Source organism: Gracilinanus agilis, chromosome 2, assembly GCF_016433145.1.
Source record: "Gracilinanus agilis isolate LMUSP501 chromosome 2, AgileGrace, whole genome shotgun sequence".
Taxonomy (NCBI): domain Eukaryota; kingdom Metazoa; phylum Chordata; class Mammalia; order Didelphimorphia; family Didelphidae; genus Gracilinanus; species Gracilinanus agilis.
In genome coordinates, this window is record NC_058131.1 from 395,437,475 (window position 1) to 395,460,572 (window position 23,098).

At 40.5% G+C, this 23,098-nt stretch overlaps 1 protein-coding gene across 1 annotated transcript in view; it reads right to left on the reverse strand.

The window, feature by feature from the left end:
* Positions 1 to 23,098, reverse strand: part of SH3RF2 (SH3 domain containing ring finger 2) — a 175,143-nt gene that overhangs the window by 12,781 nt on the left and 139,264 nt on the right. Inside the window, exons 6-9 of the mRNA XM_044664516.1 lie at positions 17,484 to 17,575; positions 15,808 to 15,978; positions 6,335 to 6,567; positions 3,568 to 3,926 (exon numbers count right to left, since the gene is read on the reverse strand). Of these exons, the coding sequence (XP_044520451.1) occupies positions 3,568 to 3,926; positions 6,335 to 6,567; positions 15,808 to 15,978; positions 17,484 to 17,575 (855 nt within the window). The remainder of the gene's footprint in view (positions 1 to 3,567; positions 3,927 to 6,334; positions 6,568 to 15,807; positions 15,979 to 17,483; positions 17,576 to 23,098) is intronic.

Genomic DNA, 23,098 nt, shown 5'->3' on the forward strand with positions numbered 1-23,098 from the left:
GTGAAGGGGAAAGTAGGAGCATGAATCATGTAACCATGTTAAAAACAAATATTAATAAATGTTTAAAAAATTAACAAAAAAAGAAAATGATGGAGAGATATGGGATAGATGCTGGAACAATTAGAAATGGATTCAGAACTGGTATAATGGCCAGATTCAAAGAGTGGGCATTAGTGGCTTATTGTCAACTTGAAAAGAGTCTCCAGTGGAGTGATCCAGGAATTTGTGCTTGGCCTTGTGCTTCCTGACATTTTAATAAATGATTTAGATAAAGGCATAGATGGCATGCTTATCAAATATGCACAGTGCACACGTGGCTGAAGAGTGATAGCTAACACAAGGATGCCAGTATCAGGATCCCAAAAGATTGACAAGCTAGAACATTGGGCCAAATCAAAGGAGCTGAATGTTAATAGAGACCAATGTAAAGTCACATTTAGGTTCAAAAAACAAGATCACAAGTATAAGATGGAAGCAGTGTGGCTAGATAGTATTTTTCTGAAGTAGGTCTGGGTGTGTAGCGAAATACACATTTGCTATGAACCAATAATATAGTAGATAATAATGTGATTGTGGTCTGCGTTTTTACTTTTTTTACATTGCTTCCAGGAAGAAGGAAATGATATTTCTCTGTATTCTGGCTTGGTCAGACAAAACCTAGTGTATGGTATTCAACTCTAGATATCACATACAGAAGAGGACAACCTCCATGGTGGAAGATTTTGAATTTATGCCATTTTATCACTCTAGCCTAGGCCCTCATTTACTCTTTAAAACAAACAAACCCCGCCTTGCCTTCTCTCTTAGTCTCAATTTTAAGATGGAAAATTGGAAAGGGATAGGCAATCAGCATTAAATGACTTGCCCAGGGTCACACAGCTAGGAAGTGTTTCAGGTCACATTTGAAGCCAAGTCTTCCTGACTCCAGACCTGGTGCTCTATCCACTGTGCTACCCAGTTTCCCCTTCATTACATCTAGGCTAGACTCTTACAACAGGGACAGAGCATAAGCCCTGTAAGCAAGAAGACCCTGAACTAAAATCCAGCATCAGATACTAGTTGCGTGACCCTGGGCAAGTCACTTAACCTTGCATGCCTCAGTTTCCTTATTTGTAAAATGAACGGGAGAAGGAAATGGCAAACCATTCCAGTATCTTTGCCAAGAAAATCTCAAATGAGGTCACAAAGAAATAGATACGACTGAAACAACTCAAGATTACAGACTATTGCCACAGGCTCCTAAAATATTTCCCCCAACTAGTTACTGCCCTTTATCATCCATCTGCCCCACAACTGCCAAATTGATATCCTTAAAATGCAAGTCTCCTCATTTTACTCTCTCAATTAAGAAGTTTTAGTGGCTTCCTATTGCCTCTAGGATAAAATACAAAACTCCCCTTTTTGACATTAAAGCCCTTCACAATCTGACTCCAACACTTTTCCCCAAGTTTTATTAACATTTACCCCACTTCCTTCACTCTCTGCTCCCACCCAATGGATCTCCCTGCTGTTCCCATACGTTACTTTCTCTCTCTCTCTCTCTCACCTCTGTACCTTCAGATGAAGGTAAGTTCTATGTCTTAGAACCTTTACAGCTCAGGTCAAGTTATCCTTTCTTTCAAGATAACATTTCTGATTCTTCCAGTTGTTTGTGATTCGCTTCCTTTGCCTTATTATAGTGTATTAAAAAAAATCCTTGATTTACTTATCTATGAACATATTAAATTCCCCTATTATATGGACAGCTCAGTGGATGGAGTGTTTGGGCCTGGAGTAAAGAAGACTCCTCTTCCTGAGTTCAAATCTCACCTCACACCCTTACTAGCTCTGTGACCCTGGCTAAATGACATAACCCTGTCTGCCTCAGTTTCCTCATTTATTAAATGAACTAGAGAAGGAAATAGTAAACCATTCTAGTATCTTTGCCTAGAAAACGCCAAACATGGTCACAAAGAGTCAGACACAACTAAAACAACTCAACAACAGTAAAAAACAGTAGAATATAAACACCTACAGGGAAGGAAGTCTCAGTTTTGTAACTGTGCCCCAAGTATCTAGTGTCTGGCATTTGGGAGATACTAAATAAATATTTGCTGATTGATAGTTATATCTTAGAAAAGAAGATGCTGAGGAGGCAGCTGGGTAGCTCAGTGGATTGCGAGCCAGGCCTAGAGATGAGAGGTCCTAGGTTCAAATCTGGCCTCAGCCACTTCCCAGCTGTGTGACCCTGGGCAAGTCACTTGACCCCCATTGCCCACCCTTACCACTCTTCTGCCTTGGAGCCAATACACAGTATTGACTCCAAGACAAAAGGTAAGGGTTTAAAAAAAAGAAAAGAAAAGAAGATGCTGGTGGTGGGGGGAACATGATACCTGTCTTCAAGTAACTGAAGGGTGGTTATCATTCAGAGGAGGGATTAGATGTTTTCCCAGGCACCACATGGCATAACTAGGAACAATGAGAGATACTCTCCTCAAAGGGGCACATTTAGGCTGGCTGGAATGAATGGCTTCCTAATGATTTGAGCAATTCAAAAATAGAATTGGTTTCTTCGGGAGGTAGTGGGCTCCCTCTCACTGGACACATCTGCAAGCAAAGGGCTGACTGACCACTTGTAGGGTATGATGGAGAGGAGATCTTCCTTCAGGCATAGGTTGGACGAGATAACCTCTGAGGTTATTCCAACTCTGTGGTTCTATAATAACTAATTCAGGCAGCAGCCAGGTACCATGTTTTATCAAAAGTAAACTCCTGAGAGAATTCTCTCTAGCTTATATTCAAATGCTGAATTGGAATATTTCTTTTTTTTTATTAAAAATTTTTATTTAATTAATTTAGAATATTTTCCATGGTTACATGATTCATGTTCTTTCCCTCTTGTCCTCCCACCCTACTTCCATAGCCATCAAGCAATTCCACTGGGCTTTACTTTTATTTATTTAATCCCAATTAAACAATCAATTAATTAATTATATTTAGAATATTTTCCCATGGTTACATGATTCATGTTCTTTCCCTCTCTTCACCGTCCCCCCCTTAGCCAACATGCAATTCCACTAGGTTTTACATGTATTATTGATCAAGACCTATTTGAACTGGAATATTTTCCATGTGAAAGTTTTTGATTTACCAGGGGAGAAGTCCACCCTTCCACATGAAGGCTCCCTGGCTACCTCTTCTATTTTTTTTTAAACGCTTATTTTCTTTCTTAGTATCAATTCTACCACAACAAAGGAACAAGGGCTAGGCCAGTGGTTCCCAAACTTTTTTGACCTACTGCCCCCTTTACCGAAAATATATTACTTAGCCCCCTGGAAAATAATTTTTTAAAAATTTTAATAGCAATTAATAGGAAAGATAAATGCACCTGTGACCATCACCGCCTCCCTAGATTGCTGCAGCACCCACCAGGGGGCAGTAGCACCCACTTTGGGAATCACTGGGCTAGGCAATGGGGGGTTAAGTGACTTGCCCAGGGCTACACAGCTAGAAAGTATCCGAGGTCATATTTGAACCCAGGACCTGGTTCTCTATCCCCTAAGTCACCTAGCTGTCTCCCATGCCTACCTTTTCAGCACCAGTTTTGGAGTTCTCTGGTTTCACTAGGATGGATGGTGGAGCCGATGCAGGTGGCTTTATAGGAGGTTCACTCTTGACTGGGGCTTCTTTGGATTCTACAATGATGGAGTTGGCAGCTGAATGGACTCTGCTATCAGTGCCTCTGCTTCCAAAAATGATTGTAGATTCGCTAGTTGAAGAAGGCCTCGTACCAGCATCAACCACAGTAGCAGTTATAGATGGTGGAGGGATGGATTTTGACTGATAAGATGGGAATGGTTGAGGTCGAACTGAAACTGACGGGGTCCGCCGTAGAGAGCCAGCGATAGTCGGGGACCCAGAGAAGGGGGGTCTCTGAAGTGATCCATCTGGAAAGTAAAATGATTTCTATGTCAGTGACAGAGGGCTTTACTTGCTTTTATCAGATTCATGTCCCTATCTGGAATTCTTATCACAAGTAAAATGATTTGGCAATATCCTGGAACAAGACAGTGCTTTCGCAGTATGAATCATACGCATTCTCTCAGGATCACTCTAAGGCTCTGTTTTGGGGCCCACGTCCCTGTTTTACATTTAAACACTGATGTTGTCTTTCAGAGATGAGAGATGAGAACTGTATAGGATGACAGAATCCATGAGACGGGAACTTTTAAAGCTTAGCTGGTACAACCCCTTGTCATCTAACCTAGGAGAGACCCAGAAACTAATGGATTTCTGTAATAAAGGGGTTTAACAGGCTTATAACAGGGGGGCTGGTGGTACCTGTAAGTCTCCTGGGCCAGGGAGCCTATAACTCCAGTATTTGTTGATTTGGGACAGCCAGGGATGTGAGGTTCTGAACTGAGATGGCCAGTCAGTTTCCCCGCTGTCTGTAGGCTCTTTTAAGGTGAGGAGGGAGGAGCCCTCCTTGCTGGTGAGAAACTGGAAGCCCACAGGAAGTGAACCTGGTCTAGCTCCTCTGGAAACAAGTGATAACTATCCTCCTTCTCCTCAGCCCCTGGCCCTGGTTGATGATATAAATGAATCACTGAAACTCTCAGAATCAGGCCAAGGGGTTTATTAAACACAAGGGTAAACTGAGGGAAGAGGGTGGAGGTCTGGAAAAGCTGTTGCTATGGGTGAACAGCCAGTGCTGGCAGAGGGTCTCAGAAGGTAAGATCAGGCTGAGGGAACCAGCCCCTTAGCCAGGGATAAATTCCACTGCCCTGATGTAGAGTGGTCAACCAGCTTGATAAATGAGGGTAATGACTTGGTTTTAGGGGTGTTCTGGTTAGGTTCAGCTAACTAATTTTCCCTCGTTCCACCTCCCACCAAGTCCCTCCTCCCGGGGCCCAAGGGGAATTCTAAGGGGTAGCTGGATGTCTGGGAGAGGTCAAGGAAATCAGAACCCCCAGGTTGGTTCTCCAGGGATATTTATAGTCCCAGCTCCAATGGTCTTTTCTTGAGACCAGGGATTTGCTGGGTCAACATTACGTTCCCCTAACTGCCAGGATTGCTTCAGGTGATTTTGCAAATGCAAGAGATCTTGCATCAATACTGCATTACATTTCATACATGGCAGAAATAGAAATTTGAACCCAGGTCCTCTGATTCCAAATTCAGGGCTCTTTCTACTGTATCAGTTGTAGAATTCTTAGTCGTTAATTACTGCTAGTGATAGCATGAAGCAGGTCAGGAGATAATGAGATCACAGAATCTAGAACTAGAAGAGATCTTAGAAAGAGTTATCTAGGTTAACTCCTCATTTTATAAGATGAGGAAATAGGAGTCTAAGTGATTATTAAGCTGACCTTGCCTCTCCCCTCCCTTATGACTTCTGAGACATATCATTATAAGAATGAGAGACGCCTTTTACCAGATATATAGCGACAGGATCAGAAGCCATTATTTTTGGTGGAGAGATAGAAGTAAATGGGGATTTGGGAGATAGTAGGATCATAGTAGGACATTTAGATGGTGCAGTGGATAGAGCACCAGGCCTGAGGTTGGAAGATCTGAGTTCAAATCTGACCTCAAACACTGTGTGACCTTGGACAAGCCACTTAACACCTATTTGCTTCAGTTCATCCGTAAAATGGGGACCCAGTAGAGAAGGAAATGGCAAATCACTCCAATATCTTTGCCAACAAAACTCTGTGGACAAGTCCGAGGAGTCATGAAGAGCTGGACATGACTGAACAACAAGGACAATGACAACAAAGATTTGGGAATTGAAACACAAGAGAAAGGTCTAATGCTTCCCTTTCAATACACACAGGTCTAAAGGTACTCCTTCCAGCAGGGGAAATACTGTTTTGTTATGGTAACTTTCAAACACACAGGATCCTTGAGGTCCTTATTCCATAGGTATTTGGTCCTGCAAGCTAATGGGGAGTCAGGCATTTGTTTCTGCAGACTCCCAGAAGGCTTTTCCATTTTCACCTTAGGACTGTATTAGAGGCTGACAGTAGGTATTTAACAAATGTTTATGGATTGAACATGGAAAGATAAGTCAGTGGCTAAACAACACTGATGCTCTCAGCTTTTGTGAGTGAGCTAGCAGTCATCATTTACACATTTAATCTACTTTCCTCCCTCCCTTTTGCTACCCACCCCTGCCTTAAGTCTGATGCAAGTATCTGAGGACGGACTTGAACCCAGGACTTCCCATCTCCAGTCCCAGTGCTCTATTCCACTAAGCCATCTTGATGGGCCCCCCTCAATAATTTCTGAGAGTGTAACGGTGTTTCCTGAGACCAAAAATGTTGTAGAAGCGCTGCCTCACCTCTCCACTTACTTTTTCTCATGCTGTTCCGCACTTTCCGAAGAGAGGTCTGTCCAAAGGCTCCTGGTCCACCTGTGTTCCTCACTGGACTGACTACAGCTGTTGGCACAAAGACTGACTTAAAGGGATGGCCTTGTCTGGGATCATTGTCTGAGATGCTCCCTTGAGATGAAACTGAGGAGGTGGATAATGTCCACGTGGCATAGAGAGCAGGAGTCCGAGAATCTGGAAAACTAGATGTCTTCCTGATGGGGGTTTTAAGAGAAAATAAAGAGAATTTTACCATGATGACAATAATAATGATCCTTTATTAAGTTTTATTAAGATCTTAAGTTTTCAGACCTAGAGACAGGAGGTCCTAGGTTCAAATCTGGCCTCAGACACTTCCCAGCTGTGTGACCCTGGGCAAGTCACTTGACCCCCATTGCCTACCCTTACCACTCTTCCACCTAGGAACTAATACACAGAAGTTAAGGGTTTAAAAATATTAAAAAAAGAAAGATCTTAAGTTTTGCATAGCATGTTATCTCTTTTGATCCTTCCCTACAACTCCACGAAGTAGTTAACAGTTCTACCTGCCTTTTATTAAGTGTCTACAAGCCAGGTAGGTAGGGCGGCTAGGTGGTGCCATAGTGCATAGGATGCTGAGCCTGGAGTCAGGAAGACTCATCTTCCTTAGTTCAAATCTGGCCTCAGACACTTATTAGTTGGGTGACCCTGGCCAAGTCACTTAGCCCTATGTGCCTCAGTTTCCTTATCTGTAAAATGAGCCAGAGAAGGAAATGGCAAACCATTCTAGTATCCTCTGCTAAGGAAACCCCAAATGGGATCCTAAAGAGTCAGGCATGACTGAAACAACTACAAATCAGGTACTGTGCTACTAAAGTAAAGGAGATATGAAGAAAGGCAAAAATCAGTCCCTATTTTTAAGAAGCTCACAATCAAATGGAATAGGTGCTATTATTATCCCCATTCTACAGATAAGGAAACTGAGATTGAGGGAAGTTAAGTGTCTTGCCCAGGGTCACATAGCTAGTAAGTCTCTAAGGCAGTATTTGAGCCTAGATCTTCCCAACTCCAGGTCCAGCATTTTATCTATGGTACCACCTATGTTTAATTAGTCCACGGTCTCATACTCTAAATTTGGCAATCTTTCTGTTTTTCTGGCTCCTCATCTTCCTCCAAACCAGACTACCTTTTCTTAAAAACAAATGCCAAGGGGGTAGCTGTTTGGCTCAGTGGATTGAGAGCCAGGCTTAGAGATGGGAGTTCCTGGGTTCAAATCTGGTCTCAGACACTTCCTACTTGTGTGACCCTGGGCAAGTCACTTGACCCCCATTGTCCAACCCTTACCACAACTCTTCTGCCTTAGAACCAATACATAGTATTGATTCTAAGACGGAAAGTAAGGGTTTAAAAAACAAACAAACCAACCCTTACCTTTCATCTTGAAATTAATACTAAGTATTGGTTCTAAGGCAACAGAACAGTAAAGGGTTAAGCAACTAGATTAAGTGATTTTCCCAGGGACACATAGCTAGGAAATATCTGAGGCCAGGTTTGAACTCAAGACCTTCCATCTCTAGGCCTGAAGGCCTGGCTCTCTATCCATTCAGCCACCTAGACTACCTTTTAAACTATTCAAAACCAGGTCACCAATTTAAGATTAAGGCAAGATATCCCTAATTTAAAAATAAATTAAAAATAAAAAGAAATCTCTAACTGCAGAGAGCTATTAGAGACGCTTCCACGAGAGTACGATTTCTCATTTTCAAGTCTGCTATAGAAGTGGCAGAACTGTTATTTCACCTCTGCCCCATTCCAATCATTCTTACTAAAGTTATTCTTGGCACTTGAGTAAATAACTTAGACCATAGCTACTTGCTCAGTGTGTATGATATCTGGTCCATTTATCTAGTGCCTTAAGATTTTTCAAAAGGCTTTGCATTTGTTATTTCATTTGATTTTCACTACAATGTTGTTAGGTAGGTGCCGTTGCTATCTCCATTTTATAGATGAAGAAATAGAGGATAAGAAGTGTCTAACCTGGATTGCACAGCTAGTAGTTGTGTGAATCAGGATTTGATTTTAGGTCTTTCTGTCTCCAAGTTCAAAACTCTATCCATTCTACTACATAGCTGCCTCAATTGTAGTCCTCTTAAAAAAAAGGACTATATTCTATTTTTAAAAAATTAAAACTTTTCTTTTTTTTTTTTAAAGTATGACAAACCTTGATTGTAATATCTTTGAGGGTAGAAACTCTATTCCTGATATGATCAATAATATATTGATCATGTGTACTTATTTTTTTTTTTTCATCAGACCCCATGATTTCACTGGCCTAGGACACTGAAGTGTCTTGCCCAGGTTACTCAGCCAGTAGGTGTCAGAGATGGCTCTAGAACTCACATTGTCCTGATTCTAAGCAACAATCTAGTGCCATCCTGCCACAGTATTTCACATATACTTATTAGGCTTTTAACAAATGCAGATTGATTGAATAAGTGAAGTTTCTTGAGGGTAGCAATTTCTACTTATGGGTAGAAATCCCACCCCAGACACTATCTGTGCAACTAATTAGTTAAATTACTTAAACTTTCTGTACCTTAGTTTCTTCTACCTTGAAACTGAGATTATTACAGCATCTATGCATTACAGGGTTCTTTTGAGGATTAACTGTCCTGGGAGATGGTGACTTGCTTACCATTGGGGTTCAATAAATTCTTTTTAACTGGATGAATAACAAATCCCAACATTTTATCAAACTATTATACAAGATACCACTATATATTAAGGTTGACTTGTTTTCTCTTAAGAACTGTACAAAAATATTTACAGCGGCTCTTTTGGTGGTGGCAAAGTGGGAAATTGTGCTTTCAACTAATTAATTAATTAATTAGCTTAAAAAAAATGTTTTCCCAATTTTACATGATTCATTTTCTTTCCCTCCCTTCTTCCCTTCCCCCTCCCAGAGCCAAGAAGCAATTCCACTGGGTTATACAAATGTTGCTACTTGATACCTATTTTCCATATTATTCATTTTTACTATAGAGCAATTTTTTAAGGCCTAAATCTCAAATCACATACCCATATATACATGTGATAAGTGATGTTGTTTTATTTTTGCATTTCTACTCCCCTAGTTCTTTCTCTCAATGTGGATAGCATTCCTTTTCATAAGTCCTTCAGGTGTGTTGCATTGTTGCATTGCTGCTAGTAGCAAAGTCCATTACATTGGATTGTTCCACACTGTTTCACTTTCTGTGTACAATGTTCTCCTGGTTCTGCTCATTTCATTCTGCATCAGTTCATTGAGGCTCTCCCAGTTCATATTGAATTCCTCCAGATCATCATTCCTACAGCACAATAGTATTCTGTCACCATCACATACCACAATCTGTTCAGCCATTCCCCAGTCGAGGGATACCACTTCATTTTCCAATTTTTTGCCACCACAAAGAGTGTGGCTATGAATGTTTTTGTACAAATATTTTTCCTGATTATCTCAAAGAGAGGGAAATTGACAGGATGTCTACCCATTTGGAAATGGCTGAACAAATTATAGTGTATGATGGTGATGGAATACTATTGTACTATGAGGAATGATGAATAGGGTGATTTCAGAAAGAGCTGGAAAGACCTACATGAATGATGCAGAGAGAAAGAAGCAGAACCAGAAGAACATTGTACACAGTAACAGCAATATTACAGAACAATGAAATGTGATAGATTTAGCTACTTGCAGCAATGCAATGATCCAGGACAATTCTGAGGGACTTACGACAAAAAATGCTATCCACATCAAGAGAAAGAAACATTGGAGTCAGAATGCAGATGAAAGCATGTAATTTTTCACTTTGCTTTGAGATTTTGGTTTTATGTAATTTTTCACTTAAAAATGAATAATATTGGAAATATGTTTTGCCTGACAGTATATATATATATATATATGACCCAGATCAAATTGCTTGCCAGTTCTGGGAAGTAGGAGGGAAGGGAAGGACAGAGACAATTTGGATATAACTTGGGAAAACTTATGTGGAAATTTGTTATTACATGTAGGTGGTTAAAAAAAAACAAAAACCAATTTAACCCAACCAAAGTACCCATTGGGTCCCAAACACTCTCCCCTTAGGCTCCAAGTTTTCAGCCAGTGGAAAGTGGTCAGAGAATCACCAAAGGCTGTCAGGCTGCTTCAGTCTTGTCATGCCTGCTGAACCCTACACATGAGCAGCTGTCACTTTGGGCCATGTACTAATTCTTCTATTTGTTGGGAAAGGCGGTGTACTCTCTAACCTAACTCTGGCTCAAAAGGAAGCTTTCCCTCAAGTAGTCCCATAATTCAGTTTGTCACTGCTGATAAAATTACTGCTGCTAATTCACTGGGAAGAAAGTATAGTATGGCTGGCAATGATATGCTTCTTCTATGGCCCCCTTCCTTTCAAAAGACTTCTGTTTTTTTTCCCCTGGGATTCTTTCCTTCCTCTTCTTTTACTTAAAAGGGTGATTTATGGCTTAATAATGGATTGGTGTTTTTACCAAGATAAATGAGGTATTACTTTATCCTGGGCAGTGCTTCCTAATGGAGGTACACCTAACGACAAAAGTTAGTGCCTGGGACCAAAAGGGACTTCCTTTCTCTGTTTTCCACTGACTGGAACATCAATGAGGGTTCAGAGTTAGTTGATGATATAGAGGTCAGGCTATACCATGGAGATTTATCCATGCAGGGAGAGAACAAGAGAAATCACCTGAGCTTGAGTACCATTCGCTGTTGCCAAGCCAAGTATTAGGCCTGTCAGGATTCAGGAATCAAGTGTTTTTTGAAATAATAATAAATGTAAGCTAACATTTATATAGTGCTTACTAGGTGCCAGGCCCTGTGCTAAGCATTTTACAAACACTATCATTTGATTCTCACAACAACCCTGGGAGGTAGGTGCTATTATTAACCTCACTTAAGAGGTGATAAAATTGAGGCAAACAGAGGTGAAGTGACTTGTCCAGAGTCATAAGCTAGGAAGTGGCTGAAGTGTCTGGATTTTAACTCAGGTCTTCTTAACTCCAGACCAGTGCTCAATCCACTGTGCCATCTAGCTTCTTTGTCTCTGAAAAATTAATTGGTGAACTAGAGAGGGAAATAGCAAAGGTCATTTCAACACAAGGACCACACACAATTAAGGAAGCCAGTTCCAGAATTGTTCAACCTGTCCCTTCATTGCTTGAGAATTGTTCTTAGGGTGTGGTCTAATTTTTCTGAGCTCAGGGTTGGCCCAAGTACCAGGAATTCCTGGAGCCTCAGTTCCATGGCCAGTGCCAATGGCTTCTATGTTCTTTAGTAAACAAGCTATTTCATTATCCCATTATTCTGGATTTAGCCAGTGTTTAAGAAAAAATTATCAAAAGCACTTTGCAAACACTTATTAATACCTAAAGTACCACAGATGGGCAGGTATTATAGATGATCCTTGTTTTCCATATGGTGAGGCTATGGTAGGCAAAAGGGAATGATCCCTTGCTCAAGGATATCTTGTAGCTCCTGGGATCTCAAGGTGGTTCTCATTGCCCTAAGTGTGAAGTTGGCTATCAACTGAGACTACATCTCCTACTTTTCTGCCTCTGAGACAGGAACAATGTTGTACTTTGTCCATCAGACAGACAGAAAAAATGCCAAAGATATTGCACTGTGCCAGACCTTTATTCTGATAGTCCCCATTGGTGGGAGAAGAAAGGATAGGGATGGTCAGACACTGGCAAAATTTCTATATTGCTTATTCAACGCTGAGCATAGTAGAACAGCTCCTACCTGTTTCACCTGGGTATAAGCCAATAAGTACCCAGAGGACAGACAGGGTAAGGTAGCCTTAGCAACTAGATTTAGCTTACGACATAACCTAGCATGGGAAATGGATAATATTCAAACATTTCACTGTCTGGCACAGAAGCACAAATCATAGGCTATAGAATGTTAGAGCTGGGAGGGATCTTGAAGGTCACCAAGTCTAATATTTTCATTTTACAGTACAGAAACTGAGGACCAGAGTACCAAATTGTGGCTTGCAAATGGTCTTTATCTTTGACTTTGCCAGATAAGAGAATTGCTTCTAGTCCATTCTGCCCACTCTATTGATAGCCAAGAGCCACTCTAGCTTTTGGTTTCTTGAAATCTTGCTTGCTGTAAATCCAGAAAATATGTAACTGCTATAAGATAGGTACAAATGAGGTCAACTTCGCCCTTTATGTGGCTCATCATGTTTCTTTAATCTGTGGCCACAGAATTTTTTTTTAAACTCTTACCTTTCATCTTGGAATCAAGACAGAAGAGTGGTAAGGGTTAAGTAATGGGGGTTAAAATGACTTGCCCATGGACACACGTAGGAAGTGTCTGAAGCCAGATTTGACCCAAGACCTCCTGTCTCTAGGTCTGGTTCTCTATTCACTGAACCACCCATTTGATTTCTGTCAGCCCTTTTGTAAATTCCTGTTCTTAATCAAAAGAAGTGCTGAGCAAGAGAACAGATGAATCTATATACACTTTTCCTTACTCCTGGAAAACCACAGTCCAATCTATTAAACTCAAAGTATGTGCTGCTCATCAGGAGTGAACACGGACATCTTTATAAATTAAGGGTGGCAGCATTAGTAAGGCCTGAGGAGTGAGAGGAACTGATCTTTCCATATTAGAAAGATTAGTTAAGGACAGATGTTGTCTGTGTCCAGATGAGAAAACGTGGCATCTGTCGCCCATGCTCAAGATCTTGAGGTAAGCTGACTCATTTTGCATTTAGGCAGCTCAGGTAAAGCACCAACATGTCTAACACCTGGAAAACAGCTGGTGCTACAGTTACCCAGAGGATATCTTCCAAACTCACTTTATCCTATCAGAGATTTGAGGATCATGCCTTGTTCTTCTGAACTACTCATGCCCATAGGGGGAAAAAAAAACCAGTGATTACAGCAGCAACCTCTGAAAACTCAGAACAATGATAACTGTAATCTACAGGATGGAAGCAAGTCTTTTATGAGCTTCAAAGTAGTTTATTGGATCTTTGTGGAACTGAAACTCCACCCCCCTTACCCACTCCTGACATGCAGCCATTTCTGGAGGAGAACTTAACAAATGTCTAAAATAACAACAACCCCCATAATAGGAGGAAAGCCAAAAAGACAAGAAAGAAATCCTAAGTGCCTCTTAGCTAATTGGAATTGAATCTTGCCTCTAGCACCTGTGGGTCTTTGTTGACATAACAAGGATCTTGGGTTGATGTCAATATGTAAACTAATACCTTAGCTCTAAGCACCTCTCTACAAGGGGGAATTCAGGACAAATTCTGAGGAATGAAGCTATTTATTAGCTCTTCAGCCATTTGCTAGAGCAATTAGGGCTTCATTTGATATCCTCAGCTATTGAGTTGAGAGAATAATTGTATCTTCACCATAAAAATTATCGAGTTCAATATTTTACTTCTTGCAAGGGACTCCATTCCCCCCCCCCCCCCAGTTTCCCCTGTCACCTCCATACCATCTATGACAGTGATCACCCAATTCTGACTTTATGTATTTTCAATGTCAGGGGGCTCATTACTTCACAAAGAAGCCCATCCTATTTTGGACAACTTTAAAGAGTACATTTTCTAGCAAGTTAAATTTTCCCTCACTGTATTTACCATTTTCACCTGATCCTAGAGTTTTGACCTCTGAAGCCATAAAGGAAATGTTTAATTTTCCTCTTCCAAAAGATAACCCTTGAGTATTAAAAAGCAAAGTTCATGTTATTTACCCTTAATATTTTTCCCCCTAAAGCCTTCTAGTTCCTCCCACCTTTCTTATCAATGACATGATTTTCAGACCTCCCCACCCTTACCATCATCCTTGTCCTCTGTATGAGCTCCCTTACAGACTCTGGCCCCCTAAACCTCTGAATCCAGGATTCCGATAAGCAATCTATTAAGGGAACAGAGAGGACTATTTTTTGCCGGGAAGCTGTGACCCTGTGGTATGTCATAAAGAGATCCTTGTTGTGTTATGATGACCTAGGAGTGCCTCTTTACCCTTTGCAATTTTTTTTTTTACTGAAGTTCTGCAGTTTAAAGGAATTGGGTTTCTTGGGAGATGGAAGATGGAGAGAGAGAGACACCATAGATGGTATATGTGTGTGTGAGTGTGTGTGTGTGTGTGTGTGTGTGTGAGAGAGAGAGAGTGTGTGTGTGTGTGTGTGTGTGTGTATGTGTGTTCAACATAATCTGCCAAATCATCTCTAATGCCCAGAAAAAGTTCTTAATCCTTTTCATGAAACTGACAGTGGGCAAGCCCAAACCCTTCATAGGGAGATTCACTGAAGTCCCAAACAAAAGCTCACTGGTCCCTACAAGCTTGCATCAGGTTAATCAGAGACCTCCTCTGATCAGCTCCCTACATATAGATGGCCAGATGGCTGGATCAGTGAAGTTTTCATTTGTGTTACAAACTGGAAAAAAATATTGTTATTATAGTATAGCTCCAGCAGAAGGCTTGGGAGTGGGAACCTGTTCCTTTTCTTGGTGAGGAAGGATAAGGAGTAGTGTGGGTTTCTGGAAACTCAAGCTAATGCCCCAGCATCCTGGGAAATTTCTCAACATGTTTTGGGGGAAGCAGTGTGGTATAGTTTGAGTCAGAAAGACTGACTATAAATCCCCCTTCCTAGTGTTACTAGGTTTGTGATTATCATTACTTTAATTATTATCATTATTTGACTTCTCTGTGTTTCAATTTTTTATCTGTGAAATGAGAATAAGAATACCTATAGTATATACCTCAGAAGAGTTGCCTCGAGGCTCAACTGACATATATAAAGTGCTTGGCAGACCTTTAAATATCATATAAATGTTAGCTATTATTTTATTTTTCTTCCATTGGAAAATTTCCATGATGCCTAGCAATGGACATGAAGTGTGCTGTAGTGGGGAAAAGTGCTAGATTTAGAGATGAAGGACCTGAGGTTCTATCCCAGCTCTGCTTCTGGTAGCATATTACATATGTGGCATTAGGCATGTCATTTAAACTTTCCAATTTTTAGTGTCATCATCTGTAAAATGAAGGGATTGGACTATATGACCTCTAAAGCCCCTTTCATCTCTAAATCTCTAATTCTATGATATCTTGGGTTATATAACTTTTCTCTGGTTGTTTCCTTTGCTTCTATTACACTCAACCTTATACACATTTGAGACCCCACCAATTAAAGGATAAAACACTGAAGAAATAGACCGTATTGTTGTTTTTTACTTTTGTGCTCCTAGTAATAAGTAGTGTCCAAAACCTAGTGAGTACTTTATATGTAACTGATTGGATCCATTAATTAATAAATCAAGTAATTGATTCATAGAGGAAGTTGTTGAGACAGAAATTGCAGCTCCTGCCGTGGAGAAGTGTTGGCTTTCTCATCATCAGGTCTCAGGAATAGACTGACTTTGACTTTTCATATCTCTGACCATAATGCAACAAACCTGAAAATAGGAACGACATAGTTGTGTGGGAAGATTCCAACTCTTCCAGTGACCAAGGACACACCCTTAAGCCAGCCTTCATGGTACTTTCCAAGGACCCGGATGCCTTCTCCTTTTTGAAGATCTAATTCCTCTGGTCCATGGGCTGAATAAGAGTGCAGAGCAACAAACCTGGGGAAACAGAGGCACTCTGGTGAGGAGAATGGAGACAGTGAAGCCTGCTTGGTGGAATTCATCTTCTACCCCCCAAAAAATGAAGACCAAGGATGATCTTGGGTGAGGACATGAGACTTGGCATCCAAATAGAAGTCAAGATGAAAGGTTCCCTGTTTGACTCCTTTTTAAAAAAAAAAATGACAGTGAAATGCACTTTTTCTTCAGAGAAGGCCAAAGGAACTAGATCAATAGAACATAGAAAAGAGAAGACCGCAAGGGAAGAATATACTTTTTAGGTTAAAGAACAGAGTGGGTGAGTAGCTGTGTTCTCTATATTACTTAAACAACCTCTATCTCACAAGAGTTTCCTTACAAAGGATAGTGTTTTATAAACTGGAAAGGGCTATATATTAGGGTGAGTTAAAATTATTTTTTATATTATTCTCCATCTTCACTAAGAACAGGACAAAAGGGAATGGATTTATGCCACATTGATAAAGGATTTAGAATCTCAGAGTTGGAAGGGACCTCAAAAACTTATAGGGTTGTAGAGATCTAAAGCTGGATAGAACCAGAGAGGACACCTAATTCAATCATTTCATTTTACACATTAGGAGTTTAAGTGACTAGCTCATGGTCATACTTCTCAGAGAAGGGACTTGAACTCAGGTCCTATGATTCCAGAGATATTCATCTTTCCATATTAACTCTTGCATTTGTAGAAGGAATCCCCTCTACAGTACACCTGACAAAAGGCCATCAATAGGATTCCTGGCTTGAGAAAGGGACATTAGAGTGTCTTGATTTTAAGGATTATGGCAATAGTGTGCTGGAGTCACCTTGAATTGGCTTGTGATTGTTACATGTTGTGTTAGCACTTATACCCCAGAAATCAAATGTGCTACAAATCAGGGCTTGATTTATTGTCTAGCCTTAAGAAAGTGATGGAGAAAATGATAATAATGCAAATTAAACTAAAAGATACATTATGCATTAAAAACAAAAAGAAAGCTGGTTATTAAACATTTATCAGCACACCTGATGCTGAAAAATGCTCTTAAGGGAGACTGCAATGAAATATTGGGGATTTTAAAGACAAGTATAGAGTCCATAGGATCTCAGAATTTGAACTGGAACAGGTGACAGAGGTATATCAACCCTCTCATTTTATATGTAAATATCATACACATGTGTAATTTATATGTTAACATTTATAATCAATGCCACTTATAAATGAGAAAAATGAGGCCCAGAACATTAGATGACTTGCCTAAGATAACACAGGCAGTAAGTAGCAGAGTCAGAACATCAGCCCAAGACCTCTCAATTAAAATCTAGCACTTTTTTCCACGCAACATAGGGGCCTCTTCCAAGTTATTTCCTAGGATAGTTTGAGAGCATTATACTTGAAATGGAAATAGCAGGATCCTTAGAACAACTAAGCGGGGACATGGTGTGGTTGACCTCTCCAGCAGGTCCTTTCTAGCCCAAGAGATAGAGGATTGTATATTCTTACTCACATATTAGCTGATATATGTTGCTGGGAATAAGGAAGGTTGACAATTGCTGTGGAGTGTCCCAGAGATCCAGATGGGTTGTAATAAGTGCTGACCTACAATACATACATACATGCACACACAGAGAAGAGACAACAGAGCATTAATCAGGTGAGCTCACCAACACTTTTCCTGGGAAGTTGGAGCAATTGCAATGACACACCTGAGAACAACCAGTTACACCCTTTTCAGATGAAGTACCTCTTTGTGGGAGGAACCCTGCAGCAGTAGCTCATGGCATCTTTTTTTTTTTTTTTTAATCTTTACCTTCTATCTTAGAATTGATAGGATGTATTGCTCCTAAGGTAGAAGAGCAGCTAGACCATGGGGGTTAATTGATTTGCCCAGGGTCACACAGTTAGGAAATATCTGAGTATAGATTTAAACACAGGTCCTCCTGACTCCAGGCTTGGATCTCTATCCATTGTAAGTTCATGACATGTTTGAGAGTGGCCTTGCTAGCATGGAACCCCAAACTTCTGCTGATTATGGTAAAGAACTTGAGGGCCTGGCCTTCTCTCTTTTTGCCCTTTCAGAGGCCTTTTTCCCCAAGAAAAATTCTTGGCCCTCAGTACTTATTTCCTGGTGGGAATACCTGTGTTCCCATATTCCCTCTATGAGGGAGTTCTTCATTTGGAGCAACAATTTATTTCCTTCCTTCCTTCCTTCCTTCCTTCCTTCCTTCCTTCCTTCCTTCCTTCCTCCCTTCCTTCCTTCCTTCCTTCCTTTTTTTCTTTCTATCTTAGAATCAATACTGTATATTGGCTCTAATGCAGAAGAGCAGTAAGGGCTAGACAATGGGGGGTTAAGTGACTTGCCCAGGGTCACACAGCTAATAAGCAGTGTCTGAGGCCAGATTTGAACCCAGGATGTCCCATCTCTAGGCCTGGCTCTCAACCCACTCAGCCACCCAGCTGCCCCCATGGAGCTGCAATTTTCCCTGTAGAATGAAATGAAAGTCTGTTTGGTGTGATGGGAGAACATTAGACTCCAGACAAGTCTTGGGATTTTCAATAACAGGTTGCCCAGGTGCTCCTGAAGACCCTGATGCCTGCCCCTATCCAAAATGTCTTTTCTAAGTGCCCCAGCCCATCTGCCTGCAAACTGTGTGCACTAGAAGGGTCTACAAGTATATTTTGGGTCACCCACCCAAACTGTAACAGTCCTGCTTGAAAGGAAGTATTGAGCACAGTGAGGGGAGAGGAGCCTCCAGCCCTGGGACTGGCAGGTATTGTCATCCTTGCTGCGGACTAAAGATGAGTTCCTGTGTGTCTGTCTGCACAGACTTTTTTTTTTAAATTTTTTTTTTTATTTTAAACCCTTAACTTCTGTGTATTGACTTATAGGTGGAAGAGTGGTAAGGGTAGGCAATGGGGGTCAAGTGACTTGCCCAGGGTCACACAGCTGGGAAGTGTCTGAGGCCGGGTTTGAACCTAGGACCTCCTGTCTCTAGGCCTGGCTCTCAATCCACTGAGCTACCCAGCTGAACCCCTGTCTGCACAGACTTTTAATTGAGAGGCAATGATTTTCAAAGAAGGAGTCAATAATCTGTAATGATTTATTTGCTAAACTAATGCTTATAAGAAAACTTTGTTTCTGGTAAAAAACAAACAACCCCCTAACCCCCCTATTTATGACATTTATTAGCCATGTGATTGTGGGCAAGTCATTTAACTTCTCTGGGGTTTCTTTTTACTTCATCTGCAAAATGAGGGGATTAGATTAGATCAGTGATTCCCAAAGTGGGCGCTACCACCCCCTGGTGGGTGCTGAAGCAAAACAGGAAGGTGGTGATGGCCACAGGTGCATTTATTTTTCCTATTAATTGCTATTAAAATTTTAAAAAATTAATTTCCAGGGGGCTAAGTAATATTTTTTCTGGAAGGGGGCAGTAGGCCAAAAAAGTTTGGGAACCACTGGATTAGATGATCCTCTGAGGTCTCTCTGCCAGTTCTAAATCTAGGACCCTATAAGTAATGAAAAAGGCTTTATTTCCTCCAAAAGGTATTTCAAAAATTAGTGAGCAAGTAGAACACACAGGTAGGTATTTTGGGAAAGGAACAGGGGAAGTCTTTTGTTGCCCTAGTTCGATGACCAACAGTTCTGTCTTTGCTTTTGAGGCAACTAAATCATAGAGAAGGATCCGTGCAGGTTAGAAAACTTAGAAAACCACAAATTAACATCATCTATGTTCTGTTGTATTTTTAAAATTTTGTTAAATATTTCTCAAATATATTTTAATTTGGTTCCTCACTAAGACAGTGTTGCAGACAGACACTTCTCCTAGAGTGTCCAAAAAAAACCCAAAACCCATTTGGGGTTTGATCCTTTGAAGGTAAGGTTAGGAAAGCCTCTTCCAAATTAGGCTGTGTACATTTCCATTTAATCAGGTCACTAGGTAGAGTTCTCAAGGGTTCAGATCACTGCTTTTACTCTCTTGCTTACCTCTGGAAATGTCTAGCAGGTATAGATTGTCCTATAGAGCCCTGGACAAACTGCCCTCTGGGGGAGTCTGAGTCTTCATACTTATTCCATGTGTTTGCTCAGGTGTGTCACACCTATTTATCCACATGCAACTGATTTGACAATGTGTTCCTTTTTTTCCTGTGGGGCTATCTGAGCCTGAGATCTTAGGTGCAATGGATATGTGAATCTTAGTGAACATTTCAAAGGATTAGAGCTGGAGGAGACTATAGACATCCCTCTAATGCTCTTCTTTTACAGCTGAGGAAACTGAGGTCCAGAGAAGTAGAGCAACTTGTTACACAGAGAGCAAGAAGCAAAACCAACATCTGTAACTACATCTTTTGACTGAACTTGGTGCTTTTTTCACTGCATAGCCTGCTGCCTCTTTGTGTATGAGAAAGTTGATGTCTGTGATTACATGTGTGTTTACATGCACACACGTGATGTTCACATGTGTGCATGTGTGGATTTTGGAAGAACTCCATTCATCTTGTATCAAGTGATCCAGCCAGAAACCACTCCACCTTCTCTTATCTGGGTACCTTTTCCATTGCACAGAGTTGTTCTGAGGCTTGCAGCCAAATACTGTCAAACCGGTTTTCTCAAAATAAATATAAAAAAGGAGGTGGCTTTGGGCTAAGCTACTAGCTGCTCTGCTTACCCATAGCAAGGCAAGGTAAGGCCCTTCTGGGTTTGGGAGAGATGCCAAGGGAACATCTTATTAAATAGACAACTAATCTGGTGTTGGTGGAGATTGCTGGAAAACTGATTAAACAGGATAAACTTCATTTAACAGCCATGACTTTCAAATGTTGAGTTTGAGCTGAAAATCCCTTCAATTCATAAACATTGCTAATCGCCTAACAAGGAAGGAACTTCTGGAGTGCACAGATGTAGATATTCATCCTGTGGTTGACCTGTCCTATGCCAGACTTGCCTGCTCAAGTAGTGGTCTGAGGGTAGGAGTTCAACCTCTGCATGGTCCCTGGCAGGGGATAAGAGTATGCAACTGTTGAACAAATGAGAATTGAGAGGAAAGGGAAAATATCTAGTTTGGGTCTCTCTGTTTTTGTTTGTGAGGAAAAAAGGAAGGAGGTGGACAGAATGGAGGAGAAAGAGAGAGACAATGACAGAGACAGAAAAGAAGGAAGAGAAAAAGAAAGAAGAAAGAGAAGGGAGGGAGGAGGAGAAGGAGAAGAAGAAAGAAGAGAAAGAAAGGAGGTAGAGAATGCTGAAAAAGGAGAGCAAAAAGGAGTATGAGAGAGATATAAATAGAGATAGACAGAAAGAGGGAGAGAGGAGAGAATGAGAGAGGGAGAGACAGAAAGGCAGAGAAAAGAGGGAGAGAAGACAGTGAAGATATTCAGGGATAGGAGATGGAAGAAAAGACAAGCATAAAGACAGATGAAGAGAGGGACACAGAGGAAAAGAGATAGACCGAAAGAGTCAGAGAATATTAACTGCAGATAAAGTGAGAAGAAGGTAAATAAATAATAAGTCAGAACTTTGACTTTTGAATGAAAGCAAGTCTACACCTACACCTTAAGTGAAGACAGATATGACCAACCTTTATTAGTAAGTGGGTAAGATGACTGGCCATAGCTATCTTATAAAATCAGTCATGGTTTCAGGGCTTCAAGTTCTTATGACCTGAATAATCTAGTATAAAGATCAGTCAACAAGTATTTATTAAGCAACTATTGTATGTCAAGAACTGTTCTGTAAAAATCGTTCTATAGCAAAAATAAATAATATGGAAATAGGTATAAAGTGACAACATTTGTACAACCCAGTGGAATTGCTTGTTGGATCTGGGAACAGGGAGGGAAGAGGGGAGGGAAAGAAAATGAATCATGTAAACATGGAAAAAGCTTTCAAAATAAATAAATAAAATTAAAAAACAAAATAAGAACCATTCTGTAGGTGTTGAGGATACAAATAAAAATGAAACAAGAAGTTTATATTCTTTCAGGGGAGACATACATAAATAAATATATGGTAATTTTTGGAAGGTTATGGAAAAGAATAGTAATTATGAGGATCAGGAAAGGCATTTGGAAAGAAAGGTTCCTCTTGGAAAATGAGGCTGATCTAAATGGTACAGTTTTGATGGTGTGTTTTTATTGATCCCAGAATCCAAGAGACATCAGTGATTTTAAATGTAGGGAAGAAGGGATAAAATAGTTCTGAAGCCTACTAAAGACAAAAATAATACCTCATTTCCATAACTTGTTTAGGAAAAGATGTTTTTCTAAAGTATCTGAAGGCCACTTTCCATAGAAATATTCCACTTGGGGTTCATTGGCCTCCATAGTTCTAAAAGGGAGATAGTGTGGAGATACTTCTAGGGTGCTATATTTTCACTCTTAGTCTCATTTCTTTTTTTTTCTCTGCATTTAGATATAGAGTTGGAATGACCCTCAAAAGTCATCTGTGCCAAGTTAAGCCCTTCATTTTGCAGATGAGTAAACTGAGGGCTAGACAGGTTAAGTGACTCATATTTTCTGTTGTTCCGAAACTTTGAAAAACGTGACCTAACTTTAGTTATTTTCAAAATGGTTCTCTGGTCAACAGTGACCCTGGGATTCTTTTCCTCATTTGACTTTCCTTTCAAATTTTGGCTACCTGAATAGGGTGGAAAAATAAACTGAACACAGTAGTGTGGAAAATGAGTGAAGGTGTATGATTTGAAATATATTCCCACCTATATACTCCAAAGGGAAAAAAGACTTGGATATTGACAATTATTTTTCCTTTTCGTGTCTCTTGTTTTCTCATTTTGCCCTGGCCAGAGAAGAGCTGATTTTATATCATAAAAAGGGTAAACAAGTTGGTTTTCTATATGACAATATCTTTTATGTAAACCAGTCAAAGTGGAGCCCAGGGGTTCCATGAATTATAGTTTGTGGTCTATGAAATCATGCCACCTTGCATTGCCCAACCCATATGGGTAATGATGTTCTGTACAGTCAGAAGAAAAGGAAGGGAGAAGAATCAACCCAGATTCCACTGTATGGAGAGAACTATCACTCTTTTTCAGCAGCCAGTGGAGTGCTTGCCAGAAGCAGGAAGCCTGGGTTCCAAATTTATGTCATAGTCAGTTCAGTCAGATA